The sequence below is a fragment of the Pongo pygmaeus genome, chromosome 2 (assembly GCF_028885625.2).
Source record: "Pongo pygmaeus isolate AG05252 chromosome 2, NHGRI_mPonPyg2-v2.0_pri, whole genome shotgun sequence".
Taxonomy (NCBI): Eukaryota; Metazoa; Chordata; class Mammalia; order Primates; family Hominidae; genus Pongo; species Pongo pygmaeus.
Genome location: NC_085930.1, coordinates 56,440,604 through 56,455,324, shown reverse-complemented (window position 1 = coordinate 56,455,324; position 14,721 = coordinate 56,440,604). Strand labels below are relative to the sequence as shown.

Genomic DNA, 14,721 nt, shown 5'->3' with positions numbered 1-14,721 from the left:
GACCTTCCCTAGCCTTCAGGTCCATCTCACTTCCTATCTTTCAGCCTTCTAACTAACCATCTCCTCCACCAACAGTGTTCTTTTTCCATTCAAACAGCCACATCACGTTGACTGAATAACACATCTTTTTTTATAACTTTCTATTTAACTTTTATCTTGAAATAATTTGAGACTCACAGAAAAAAATTGTAAAAATAGCATGAAAAATTATTGTATATACCCTTCATCTAGATTCCTCAAAGGTTACATTTTACCATGTTTGCTTTTTTTTTTTTTTTTTTTTTTTTTTTTGAGATGGAGTCTCGCTCTGTCACCCAGGCTGGAGTGCAGTGGCACGATCTCAGCTCATTGCAGCCTCTACCTCCCGGATTCATGCAATTCTTCTGCCTCCTGAGTAGCTGGGATTACAGGCGCACAACACCACACCTGGCTAATTTTTGTATTTTTAGTAGAGATGGGGTTTTGCCATGTTGGTCAGGCTGGTCTCAAACTTCTGACTTCAAGTGATCCACCCGCCTCAGCCTCCCAAAGTGTTGGGATTACAGGCGTGAGCCAACGCACCTGCCTTTGCTTTTTCATATATTCTTTCTCTCCCTCTCTTTTTCCATTTCTCTCTTCCTTCTACTTCTCCACACATATATACACGTATATATACACACATATATATACGTATATACTATGAACAGTGTGAAAGTAAGTTGCACACAAGATACCCTCTACACCTAAATACTTCAGTGTGTATTTCCTAAAAACAAGAACAATCTCTTATAAAGCCACAGTTTGATGATCAAAACATGAACTTAACACTAATCCAATACTATCCTCTAATTTATTAACCTTATTCAGATGTTGCCAGTTATCCTATAAATGTCCTTTATGGCAAAAGAGAAAAAAAAAGCCTTTTCTCCTTCCTGTGGACCACATGTCTTGACATTTAAGACCTTGAGGCCTGATTTCTTACATTGTTTGGTTTCCTCCTCAGTACCCAGGTTAGTCGTGTGTACTGACTGGCATTTGCCTGGCACACAGTAAGCCCTGAGTAACTTTTTGGAGATGGACAGATGGATCAATGATGACAATGAGCCAGAGGGAACTTGGTGGAAGCCCTCACCCTGGGCTTAACCACACAGCCGGCAGCCATCAGCTCGGTGATCTCAGTGTGCCCCTGCCAGGGATCGCTGCCTCACGCCATCCTCTTGGGGCATTCACTGGGCAGCAGCACATGTCCTGTCATGGAAATGCACAAGTTCCACAAGTTACTAATTTGCCTGTGGTCACAGGGGAACCCATATCCAAGCCAATGACACCGCTTCCCCTTCATCTGCAGAGGTGAAGCTATCTGGATGAATAATTGTTAATATTAGCCCACTCATTCATTCAACAAATTGTTATTGTGTGCCAGGCCCATTGATATACAGCAGTGAACCAAAAAAGTCCCTGGCCTCAAAAAGCTCACAGTTTAGGAGGAGGAGAAGGGCAGACAGTAAATAAATAAGTGAAGATATAGTTTTTCACATGATGATAAGTGCTATGGGGTGGGGGGACCATAAAGCGAGATGAGAAGGATGAGGGGTGCTGGGGGCAGGGCTGCCATTTGTATGGGGTGGTTAGGGAAGACCTCACTGGTGAAGTGGCTTTTCCTCATTTTTTATGTTAAGGTATAATTTCCCTGCAGCGAACTTCACCCTGTTTAGTGCACAGTTCCGTGAGTCTTGATAAATTAATGTCATCATGTGACTCCCAGCATGGTGCAGATCTGGTTCTGTCACCACAGAACATTTCCCTGTGCCCCTTTGCAGCCCACCCCTCCCCCACCCTACCTCTGGCAACCATTCATTAATCTGTTCTCCCTTCCTATAGTTCTGCCTTTTCTAGAATGTTGTATAAATGGAATCATACAGTATGTGACCTTTTGAATTTGGCTTCTCTGAGCAGAAGAAAAAGATAAATCATTGAGATTCATCCATGTTCTGTGTATCAGTAGTTTCTTCCTTTTTATTGGTGGCATCAAAGTGCCACAGTTCATCCATTTGGATACCTTCTAGTTTTTGGCAATTATGAATAAGGCCACTGCAAATATTTGCATACAGGTATTTGTGTGCCTGTAGGTTTTCATTTCATTTGGATAGATAGGTTAGATGGCTTTTGAGCAAAGAACTGGAAGAAATATGAAACCAGCCGTGAAGACAGCTCAAGATGTTTTTGCACATGCATTATATTGTGATTTAGCCAAGTGAATAGGTTTGTGCTGCATAACTTTTCTGTTTGAGTCATTTTTCTCATTTGAGTTATTTGGAGGAAGTAGGAGTAAGAAGGGAGGAGACCATTTATTCATTCATCCATTCATCCATCCAACAAACTTTAAAAAAATGAAAGCCACCAGTCAACAGTCTGTGACCCAAAGGAAGCTTGCGACCCTTGGATCCACACCAAAGGCTAATTTTAGTTGGTTTATCTGACATGACATAATTTCCTTTCTGAGTTTCCTGAAAGTTAGGGTGAGAGAGTGGTTAATGAGTGTGGCATTATCATCTTCAAAAAGGGCTATGGGAGCATAAGCATTCTGGAGAGTTTTTAATCTCATTGGAGGCTTCAGGGACCCTTTCATAGGTCCCTGAGAACTGATATTCTTTTTTGTCTGTGAGGTTGTCTGTGTGAAAGGGCAAGGTGATCCCTCAAAAGACATATTCATTTACTTTCGTTTTTCTTTTTTTTTTTTGAAACAGAGTCTCACTCTGTCACCCAAGCTGGAGTGCAGTGGTGCAATCTCTGCTTACTGCAGCCTCCACCTCCCAGGTTCAAGCGATTCTCTTGCCTCAGCTTCCTGGGTAGCTGGGATTACAGGTGCACACCACCATGCCCAGCTAATGTTTTTGTATTTTTAGTAGAGATGAGGTTTCACCATGCTGGCCAGGCTGGTCTCAAACTTCTGACCTCTAGTGATCCACCTGCCTCAGCCTCTCAAAGTGCTGAGATTACAGGTGTAAGCCACCGTGCTCAGCCTGAAAAGACATGTTCAAGTAAGAGTCCTCCCTGGATGAGGGTCCAGTGGACAAGACTGCATCTTCCTAGGATCGGGAGCTTTGTGAAAAAAACAGAACTACAGGAAATAACTTGTGGACTTCTTTGTTTCAGGTGATGCGACTGTGAAAAAGAAACCTGCCCCCAAGACACCTCCAAAGGCAGGTAATTGGCCATGGCACTATCTGGGGTCAAAGAAGTCATCTACCATGGGGGTTTTGCCTTTACCTTGCTAGACTGACACCTGGGTATGTGATCCCGGAGACACCCCACTGCAACCCTACCCCCACCCTCAGTTCCAGCTCTGCATTTTTCAGGCTGAGTTTGCTCGTAGAGAGCCTCTGCACACAGCCTGGCTCCCACTCCCCTTCCACAGCTTTATCTTTCCATCTGCCTCCCATGTTGATGGCATCACACAGGACTAGCAGCTCTCCTGCCTGCCCCTTCTACGAATTCTGCCCTGCCGTCCATCCTCTGCTCTACTCTTGTGTACATGACCCTCTCAGGGCTATTTTTGTGCCCGGCTCTGTGTGTCCTTGTTATATGGAGCCCTTGTCTGTTTTCCACTGGATGACACTTGAGGACTTGAATCAAGCCTGCCAGCCAGGGTGACCTGGAGTTTAGAAGGCAAGGTGCTGCTTAATTCATAAGTGAGTTAGGACCTCAATTCAAAAAATTAGGGTAAGACACAAATTCCAGTACAACCCATAAATGGAGAATCATGCCATGTAAGTCGTGTGGGTCACTTCTGAGGGAATCAGAATGAAGAGGTGAACAAACCTAGCAGGTCCATGAACTTGGATGTCCTGCAGCAGGATCACTGCCCCTCAGTCTTACCCTGAAGGTTCCGGAAGCCAAGAGAGAAGCCAACAGACCACTGTGGACAATGGCGTCAAATGTGATCAGAATGCCTGAGACCCTTCTGCCTCGCTCACTTTCTCCCTGTCCTCCCTCAGCAATGCCCCCTCAGATCATCCAGTTCCCCGAGGACCAGAAGGTACGCGCAGGAGAGTCAGTGGAGCTGTTTGGTAAAGTGACAGGCACTCAGCCCATCACCTGTACCTGGATGAAGTTCCGAAAGCAGGTCAGTGACGGTACGGGGTGGGCATTGGGGGTGCTGGGAATAACCCACACAGCCTTTGGGCTGAAAGGGATGAGAAATGCCATGCTGGAGATGGCCTCACTCTTCATAGCTTTAGAAATGGGAGAGGCCACTCCCCTACCCATCGCTCACCTGCCAAACCTGAGTTCTTGCTAACCTTTGCTTCTGAATCTACCAATAATCCCTGCCTTTGTAGACAATTTGTGTAATAGAGAAAAGTGTGAGGGGGAAAAGTAGAAACCATCCATGGCCCTCATCTGGTTTGATAGCACAGTCTAGAATCCTATTCAGAGTCAGGAAAGTCGAGCCTGTGACCCAAGATGACCCTTAGACTCCATGAGCTTGCTGTGATTCTGTGCCAGCCCACTGATTCCTGTTGTAACCACTTAAACTTGCCACATGCTGAAGAGACAAAAGCAAATGTGAGTATTTGGATAGAATTGTATGACAAATAGAATTGTGTCTAACTGACCCAGAAATCTAGCTACAATTTATCATAATGGTTCCTATGGAAAAATGTTTGAATTTCCAGACAACCATCTTTGAAACGACTTGGGGAGCCCAGCAGCTCCACCAATCCACGGTGGTAGTGTGTGCCCGTATGCATGATCAGCAGAGACCCTGGAATGGTGGGTTGGCACAGGAGTGGGAAGTTGTGAAGATTTATTCTGAGCCCTCTGTTGCTCTGTTTTAAAATCACTCAAATTCTCCTAGCCCCAGAGATGAACACTTAGTACTAACAGGGAGGAAAGTAGGGTTGGTCTCAAAAGGTGGAAATGAGAAGTTCGCCTTTAGCATCCCAGAGCATGTTTGCCCTGAGCGACATCTGGACTACTGTTGTCTGAAATAAGATGGAGTCTCATCACTTTTCAGAGACATTTAGCCAAGTCCCAGCTCTGTCCTTCAGAACTTTCTGCCATGATGAAAGTGTTATCTCTGTGCTATCCAATATGGCAGCCACCAGCCATATATATGGGGCTATTGAGCACTTGAAATGTGGCCAGTGCAACTGAGGAACTGAATATTTAATTTTAATTAATTAAAAATTGTTATAGCAGCTTTGTTAAGATACAATTCATATACCATAAAATTAACCCTCTTGAAGTGTACACTTCAGTGGTTTTCAGTAGATTCACAAGGTTGTGCAAGCATCACCATTATCTAATTCTAGAATACTTTCATCATCCCAGTAAGAAACCCCAGACCCATTAGCAGACATTCCTCTCCTTCCCCCAGGCCCTGACAACCACTCACCTACTCTCAGTATTTATGGATTTGCATATTCTGGACATTTCGTATCAATGGAATCATACAGTATGTCATTCTCTCTGTGTAGCTTTGTCTTTTTTTTACTTAGCATACTCTTTTCTGGGCTCATTCTTATTGTAGCATGAATCAGTACTTCATTCCTTTAAATGAATTAATAATAAATATTCCATTGTCAGGATAGACCATATTTTGTTTATTTGTTCATCAGTTGATGGACATCTGGGTTGTTTCCACTTAACTAATTAAAATTTAAATAGCCACATGTGACTAGAGGCTACAGCATTGGACAGCACAGAAGAGGTTAGAACCCACTGGAGTGGACCTTATGAATGACTTTGCTGAGATGTGTTCTCCTATCATCCCATTCCAGAGAGGTAGAGGGAGACCAGGATATTTCTGGGAGCAGTGAGTGCTCAGCTAGTTCATCCATCCTGCCCCTGCTCCACACCCTCCCTGCCCACCCCAGACCTGGCACCCTCAGGGAAGCCGGACTCTGGATGCAGGAGAGAAGGGGCCTCAGGGGGAAGCACAGAGTCCAGACCAGACCGAGCCCCCCACAGCTTGTCCAGCTGCATCCTCAGGAAGTAGGGAATGGGGAGGAGCCCCCTTCCTTTCCTGGCCCAAGGGCCCAAGGCTCCAGCACCTGCTCTATCCTCCGCCCCTAGATCCAGGAAAGCGAGCACATGAAGGTGGAGAGCAGCGAGAATGGCAGCAAGCTCACCATCCTGGCCGCGCGCCAGGAGCACTGCGGCTGCTACACACTGCTGGTGGAGAACAAGCTGGGCAGCAGGCAGGCCCAGGTCAACCTCACTGTCGTGGGTGAGTCTGGTGGCTGGGCGGCATGGAGCTTGGGGCAACGGGAAGGCAGGGAGGCCCCAGGCAAGATACATGGGCCTCAGGACTTCATCACCCATTATCTCTCACCAGTCCTGTGCCTGATTTATAAGGCACCACAGAAAGAAGATCACAGCAACCCACAGACTCCCTGCTAGACCCTGCTGACCTCCAGGCTCAGCAGAGGGGCCAAAGCTGGGCAGAAATCCTTTTCCCTGTCTCTATCAACACCTCTCTGTGATAGCTGTTCCTGGAGTTCCCCACCCTCAAGCCTTGGCATCTAGCTTATTTGAGAAATAAGGGACATGAGGCATAAACTTGGTCAACTTCTTGGCCCCCACGCCACAGGTGTCTGTATCTGTCCCCATCCTGACTCCACCCTCCAGGCTCTGGGGATGGCCCACCTTGGTTCCGCCGAAGGCTGCTCCCTTCTCCTGTGCTCTGGACCCCAGGTCCTTGGGGGCTCCACCATCCCTACTTCTCTCTTCAACCTCTTCCTCTCTCCTGGCTCCTTCTAGCAGCCCATAAGTGTCGCCATCTTAGCCAGATGCACAGGCATTAATAACTCCTGCAATGTTCTCTCTCACTCTAGCCACCCTACCTTCTGTCTCTCACAGGGGTGAGTCTCTACTGCACTTCTGCTTCTTCATCCCCCAGCACCCTCCAGCTTCCTATGGCCTCACCCCCACTCCCCATTCGTCTGCAGGGACTGTTCTTCTGAGGTCACCATGACCTCCCAATCCTGACTCCACTGGCTTTTCCTTATCACCTCCTTCATCCCAGGATTGAGTGGGGTCCGTCTCCAGACCGATTCTCAAGTTCACTTTTCCTCTCCTCCCTTACCACTGTCTTCGTGACCTGGTCAGCTCTCTCCTGGAGCATCAAGAGAGTTTTCTAACCAGTCTCCTGCTGTTGTCATGTTCTGCTCCAGTTGTTCCCCGTGTGGCAGGCACTTGGGACAGCAGAAGAATGAGCAGGCAGAGGAGCAGACAGAGAGAGAGAGTAGACTCTATGCCTCGTGCATTTGTGGGCCTTCATATGTTGTGCATGTGAAAGCCTTTGACCTGGCATTTATTGATATGTGCACGAGACCCTAGCGGGTTTTCCATTTGTCCTTGGCTTTCAAGTTTATAGGATACATTTGTGAAAATTAGAAAAAGGGGCCTTGCTGGGCAGAGTGAAAAGGGTACAGCACCCCCAGCCTCACCTCAGAGCTCATGACCTGGCCTTGGGGAGGACAGGTTGGCCCAGATGCCCCCACTAGGCCCCTTTTATGCAGTGCACAAAACTCTCAGCTGTGTGTGCTGATCCCAGCCTTAACTTCCTAGCCTTTCCTGTGTGTTCCTGGTGCACACACACGTGGGCACACAGAACAAAAGGATCTGTTGGTAACAGGGCTTGTGTGGCTATGGTGGTTAGAAGGCTTCCCCTAGAATCTCTCTTATGGAAGTATCTAGACATGAAGTTAGAAGTTGGAGACATTGACTCTTAAGGTCTCTTGTAGCTCTGACATTCTATGATTCCCCAACTCTATTCTCTGACATTCTGATTCCTCGACTCTATTCTCTAACATTCTACAGTTCCTCACCTCTGCTCTCTGGTCGTCTGTGATTCCTTGACTTTGTTCTCTGACATTCTGTGATTCCTTTGATTCCTTACTTAGTTCTCAAGCAGTTTTTCTCCCCTATGTTCATCTCGTACCCTCACCTTAGGACTAGGATGGACAGGACGGATGTTTCCAGCCTTACGCAGGAGAAACTGAGGCCTAATCTGAACAAAGTAACATAGTGCATCAGGGGATACATGGGAACTAGTTCTAAACTTTCAAACACTTGTCCTCCAGTGCCACTCATGGGAGTGTGAAGTAGGTACAGAATGTCCCAAAAGGTAAAGGAACACTCTGGCTGCAAAATTCATCTTGAGGGGGACATGCAAGCCTTTTGGGGAGCTGTCCACATGCCAGGGAGTCGTTGATGTCTGTGCCTCCATTTTTCTCATGCTGAGCCTTAGGAAGCCCTGTAGCACTTCCCTCCAGCCCCTAAGCAGTTGGGGAAGAAGAAGTCCTCGTCCAACCAGGTGAATAGGGAAGACATGAGGATAAAGGTCAAAGTAATACAGAGCTGGGAAGACAAATTAGGTGGCCATTGAGCTGCGCCCATGCCAGCTACCAGAACAGACCACAGGTTCCACATCCTGGCCCGACTCCCCGGACAGGAAGTACTGCAAAGCCCCCTGGAAGATTGTCCCTGGACACAGGGGACCCGGGAGAGGGAATTCACAGAGGACTGAGCTCCAGCATCCACTCCCCACCCCCAATTGTCCATATTTCTCTTTACCTTCTCTCTTGCTCTGTTCCTCTCCCTGGCCTTGTTTCTTCACCCCGTGTTCTGTTTCAGCCATTTCTCAGTGTCTGTCACCCTGTCCCGTGTCCCCTCTTTTCTGTTTGTCTTCCTTCCTCTGACCCCCGTTCTTTTGTTTCTTTCAGTTAGAAGTTTCAGATCGGGGAAGACTGGTGTACAAAGGGGTCAGAGAATGGGTTTTTCATTTCTAAAGGAGAAGAACAACCCTTTTCTCGCTCTGTCTCTTTTTGGTGACTCCAGGTGTTTATTTGAATAATTTCCTCCCAAGGAGTCAGGAACCTGTGGAGGCTTGGTGCTAGTGATCCACTTTACTGGTACATTTAGATCTGTTCTGAAGCACTGATTGGCTCTGTACTCCCGTCCTATCAGCAAGCATCACTTTAAACTTTTCTTTGATGTTCTCTCTCATCTGCTCCTCCTTAAGCAACTTTGGGGTCAGCTTCTTTGAACTGCTTTTCTGTACTCAGCCGTCCCTCCCCCCAGCCCCCACGATGCCCAGCTCCTGCGCGGTGCCATGCACTCCCCTCCTCCGATCACCACTGCACGGGCTGCAGTTCTGGCCTTTTATGGTTTAGTTTCTTATTCTCTGCGGCCAGTGCTGACAGGGCCATTGGCGTGGCTGTCTGCCAGCTGGCAGGAGCAGCATGTTAAATGCCGTCCTGGGAGGGGAATGGAATGGAGGGGAACCGAGGCTTTCTGTCTGCCTCCCCCTCAAAGAGCTAAGAATAGAATTGCTCAATAAAATAGGACTCACATTGATGGATACAGCAAAGCCACATTCATTCAGAGCCCATGCACTTAGAATTAGTTCAAAGTAAACCTGGATGAAGCTCAGATTTACCTGTGCATCTCCAGGGACATCTCTGTATTCTCTGATCAGGGTTTATTAAGCAGATGTAAAATGTACATGAGGTAAAACAGGAATCACTTGGTCTGCTCCGGACAGTTTTCATGCATTTACAGACCAGCTAAATAAGGCCAGTTTAATACAACTCCTTCTTGTTAGCAGCAAACTTCTCTTATTGTATATTCTTTAAAGGGCCACTTTCTTTTCAGATCATCTCTGACTCCTATTTTTCAAACAAAAATAAAAACTAGCCTTTCCCTCTGTTAGCTTAAATGAGTGATATTTAGCTATTTTGGAGACTTATTATTGTTATATTTTAAAAGGCAGCCCAGGAATTTGCAATGCTCAGAGCCTCTTCCTGCACATGTGCCCCTGGTCTTGGCCTGCGGGGAATGAGGGAGGGGACAGTGAGCAGCACACCCAGATGGATTCCTTAAGGTCACTCACCCAGCACGAGAAAAGCAGGTCTCTTTTCATATCTTTACAGGAGAAAAACAAAGTAGAGAGAACCCCAAATACCCAATAATCCCCAAATACTAACTGAGTTTGGAGCTTGCATGATTTCCCATCTTAATGCTCAGCTCAGGCTTAAGCAAGATGCCTTCTTGAGCTCATTCTGCCTGATAGCCTGGAAAGTCTTGAGCCCTGGAGCGAGGGTCCAGAGGCTTTTTGGAATCTCCTTTTGGCTCTGCCACTGACTACTGGGTTTTCTTGATAAGAAAAATGCCATAGCTGCTGAGGACCCATTTCCCAAGGGCTAGGATTATCCAGGTAGATGACCTTTGGGGGCCCTTCCAGCAGCTGCTGAAGTCCCAGGGAAGGGACATCCAGGTGGGGCTAGGCATAGCCACTGGTCATCTTCAAATAAGTGAGCACCAAGAGACCTCGAGGGCAGTTACTCTAGTGGGAAGCTGTAGGACAGGATCCTCCGTTTTCCTGGGAATTAGAACATTTGCTGAGGAGAAAATCCTGGAGCTGGTGCCATTGGAGACTCTTGTCTTAGACTCAGCTGAGTTTCCTATTCTGTTAGTCAAGCCTCCAGGGAGCCCTGGGAGAATTCAGAGGAAATGTGGAGTCTCCTTTGCCCAGAGACGCTCAGGGTCTCCCTCCCAGTCTGAGTGTGTCGCCGTGGAGGACAGGCTCACAGGAGCTCCCTGTTCTAAGGACGTCTGTTCTTTTCTGAAGGTTTTCATCCCTTTACTAGTTCAGCCACTGCATGGGGCTTGTAGCTTAGAAAGAACAGAAAGCATTAGGTGCAGCCCACAGCTCTAAAGGCAGGTGGAGGGGTGTGAGGCCTCCAATCTCCTAGGACTTCTGACTTGGGTCTTTTCTGAACTCCTTAATTTGGTAGCAAATTCCTTAAAAGTGTTGGAGTTTTACTTGGAATTAAAGTCCCTCTCCCCAAATTTTGCATCTTCTCTTGTGTGACAAGTCTTACATATCACATATGTCATGTATAGGTTCTCATTTTCAGCCAAGAGACATCTGTAACAGGGTAGGGTACAAATGGCACCTCTTCTGCAACACCTATTTCTCAGTTTTATTTTCTTGACCAAAGCAGAAGGAAGATCAGTTGGCAGAGTGCATTCATTTATAAGCCCACAGGACTCCAACCGTGGCCAATCACATGGTTTCCAGGCAGCCTTCTCTGGGAGGAGTAGTGGGTCTGTCTTCCATCCCTCTTCAGGTTTTTTTACTTCCTTAGCTGGGTCTTGAGAGGACTTGAACCACTTGTCTTTAAGAGAGTTTAGAGTAATAAACATCTTAGCCAAAACCAGAAATGTTTCAAAAAAGGCCAATATATCTCTCAGAACAAACAGTTTTTCTAAGAGAACATATTAAACAGCCAGCGAAAGTGGTTCCATCACAGGAGGCCTCTGGCATGACTGCCAGCACTGGGAAGTGGCTCTGTCACAATCCCAGAATCATTCCCAGGGCTTTGGTTATTGGGGTAGACAGTTTCTGGGCAGTGCATTCTGGGCTGGAATGTGGATCAGCAGGGCTGGGAGAGGGGACAAGAATGAATATGAGTATGAGTATATATACTCATATACACATGTATATACATGCAGATTTTTCTTCTCTATATACACAGGGTCATTTGCAGGAATTGCCTTTGGCCTTCCTGCCTTGCTGGGGGTGGGAGAGTAGCCGTCAAGTACTTTATCTATCTATGTTTGCTTACTTGATGCTTGCAAAAACCCTAAGAGGTAGGAACATATTAGCACCATTCTCTGAATGAGAAAGTCAGGCAAACAAACCAGTTTCAAATTTGCTGGGGCTGACATAGCTTAAAAGCATGGTTTCAATTGCTAGTTTGTGAGGCTTCATGAACTCAAACAGCATTGAGGGAGATGAAGGGTTAATGAACACAGATATCTGTAACTAACCAACCATCTGCAAAAACTAAATCTGAAAAATAGGAGAGTTTTGCTCAGATAAGCAACTAATAAAATCAGCAAAACTCAAGAGCCTCATTAAAGTATTGGCTACATGATTTGACTTGAAGTTGGCAGTACTGCTAGTTCTGAGGCCAGGTCATCTGAATGAGAAGGCAGCCAGCCAAAAGGGCCACTTCTTATTTGTGTCCTCAGCTCATTTTCTGTCCATTAGTCAGGGATGGCTGTGATTTGCTATTGCGGTTTGCTGTTGAAATTATTTATATCTCAACAGCCCTCTAAGAATAAAAGAGGTAGGGTAGGAGTAATTTTTAAGTATATAAAGTTAGAAATAAACTCCTACAATAATCTTGATAGTAATGACTAGTCAAACCAGCCACTCTTCTAAGAATTTCTTACAACCACTTGTGATACAAGTGCTGTTGTTATTCACATTTTACCGATGAGGAAACTGAGGCACAGGGCAATTAACAGCTACTGTGTGGGGACAGATCTGTGTTCAAACTTGAATCTGTCTGACTTCAGAGCACAAACACTGCACTATACCGCCCCTTGGTGGGGCAGGCATTTCTCAAGACCCAGAGAAAGTAGAGGCAGACCCCTAGTTATGTCACAGGTCATTGGCCAAGGGCCTGAAGGACAGACACACACACTCATGTTGAACTCTGTCTCTCAAAACATGTTTTCGATGGGAAATAGTCCACGCCTTCTGGGCAGCTTCCTAGATCTGTTTACTCTGACAAATATGTTTATGACTTGGGCAAAGTACAGGAAATCATGACTTGCATGTAGACTGGAAAACTAGCAAAAAAAAGGGGGGGCCTTTTTTGGAGCAAATAGTTATACATGGGGCTTTCCGTACAGGTGGGTTTGTACATAGCTCTAACTGTGATGTGCGGATGAGGGAAAGAGACGCAGGACCAGGGACTTCGGAGTGGGTTCTCTAGGCTGCCTTCCCCCCATGACACAGGTAATTCAAAAACTTCCTTTGCCTGCAATTCTGGAAAGTGTGGGTGATGCTGTGCTTCTCTATCCCCAGATAAGCCAGACCCCCCAGCTGGCACACCTTGTGCCTCTGACATTCGGAGCTCCTCACTGACCCTGTCCTGGTACGGCTCCTCATATGATGGGGGCAGCGCTGTACAGTCCTACAGCATCGAGATCTGGGACTCAGCCAACAAGATGTGGAAGGAACTAGCCACATGCCGCAGCACCTCTTTCAACGTCCAGGACCTGCTGCCTGACCACGAATATAAGTTCCGTGTACGTGCAATCAATGTGTATGGAACCAGTGAGCCAAGCCAGGAGTCTGAACTCACAACGGTAGGAGAGAAACCTGAAGGTAGGCTGCCATCACTTCATCAGTGGCTTGAAATAAATGTGCATGACTGACCTTGTGTATGTAAAGACTGTACTGAAAGGGGTGAAAAGGAACTGAGGAAACATTAATGATGACTGGCAGGGTCTTTTGGGGTCTTGGTTTCCAAGACAGTGATGTTGAGCCATTCTTCAAAAAAGGTATTAATACTTAGGACATTTCAAAAAACATTGAACCAGCAATTTTGGCATGCTGCCACCGGGGGTGATGGTGTGTTACTCAGGAGCATAGGAGTTCAAGCAGGCCTCATGTTCTTCTTCCACCCTCCACCCCTTCTCTCCTCCTCTTGTATCCATATTTGAGTGTCTACTTGGTGTCAGGTTCTTGGAACACAAAGATAAGACATGGAGCTTAAAATCTAGAGGAACAGAGGTGTGTATGGCTAACTATAATGAGAAGGGATGCATGCTATTATAGCTGGGTAAAAAAAGAACCAAGGGGACATAACAGAATGCATGGAGCATTTTTCCATGGAGACCAAGGAAGGCTTTCTGGAGAAGGTGACACTTAGTCTGAGTCTTGGAAAAAGGGATAGGATTCTAAAAGGCAGGGAAGATACGGAAAGGCACTCTACAAGAGGAAACAGCATGAGCAAAGGTTACAAAGCCATGGCAGTGTGTGGCATTTTCAGATGCTCGTGTGTGGCCAAGGCATATGTTGTGTGAGACAGAACAGGAGGAAGTAAGACTAAAAGGGCATTTTAGGTAAAGTGAAATTCATCAAAGATTCTCAGGCAGGGGATCAAGATGATTAGATCTGGTTTTTAGAGAACTAGGGAAAGAGCAAAGCTTTGCTATTCACAGTGCAGTTGTGGACCAGCAGCCTTGGCATCCTGGGAGCTTCTTAGCAAGCAGACTCCCTCAGGCCCTTCTGGGCCTTGACTGAAAATGATCCACTGCTTGGGGGTTCAGACGCACACGAACATTTGAGAAGCACTGGAGTGGCAGATGGGTCAGAGGAGATGAGACTGCAGTCAGCCATACCAGATGGGCCTGTGGGATGACAGCCCAAGGGAGGGATGGAAAGGGCATGAACTTCAAGCCTCAGGAGGTAGAATTGACCATACTTGATGACTTTTTGCATAGAGAGTTGAGGAAGAGAACTGGAAGATTCTGAGATGACTTACAGTTCCTGGCTGGGGTAACTGAAAACAAATTCAAGAGCCAGCTAGAGGTTTATTGTTATAATTCACCGTGGCTAACATGTATTGAGCACTTACTCTAAGCTTACGATGTGTTAATCACTTTATATGCATCATTTCATCCAATCCCAATAGCCCAATGAAGCAGATACTGTTATTACCCTCATTTTACAGATAGGAGAAATGAGATTTAGAGGGGAGAAGCTACTTGCCCAAAGTCACAGAGCTTGTCATTGGTGAGCTGATGCTTGAGCTCAGAGCTGTCTGGCCTGAAGCTTGTGCTCCTTTGGTTAGACTGAGGGAAGAGGTCAGGCTGTCTTCCAGGTTCCTGACTTGAGTGACTTGGAGGTTACGTAACAGGGAGTCTGGG

The 14,721-nt window shown here is 46.5% G+C and overlaps 1 protein-coding gene and 1 long non-coding RNA gene across 13 annotated transcripts in view; one reads left to right on the top strand and one right to left on the bottom strand.

Annotated features, from left to right (window-relative positions):
- MYLK (myosin light chain kinase) overlaps positions 1-14,721 on the top strand; it is a 280,357-nt gene that overhangs the window by 222,059 nt on the left and 43,577 nt on the right. For 11 of the 12 annotated variants that reach the window (XM_063661671.1, XM_063661677.1, XM_063661676.1 and 8 more), the window contains 4 exons: positions 3,136-3,186; positions 3,978-4,105; positions 6,058-6,211; positions 12,872-13,174. In XM_063661671.1, the coding sequence (XP_063517741.1) occupies positions 3,136-3,186; positions 3,978-4,105; positions 6,058-6,211; positions 12,872-13,174 (636 nt within the window). Of the gene's footprint in view, positions 1-3,135; positions 3,187-3,977; positions 4,106-6,057; positions 6,212-12,667; positions 12,803-12,871; positions 13,175-14,721 lie in introns of those variants that run through there. The other variant, XM_054480914.2, reaches the window with a different exon arrangement.
- Positions 8,588-14,721, bottom strand: part of LOC129033025 (uncharacterized) — a 76,240-nt gene continuing 70,106 nt past the window's right edge. Inside the window, exon 5 of the long non-coding RNA XR_010125687.1 lies at positions 8,588-11,435. This is a non-coding gene — a long non-coding RNA (uncharacterized LOC129033025). The remainder of the gene's footprint in view (positions 11,436-14,721) is intronic.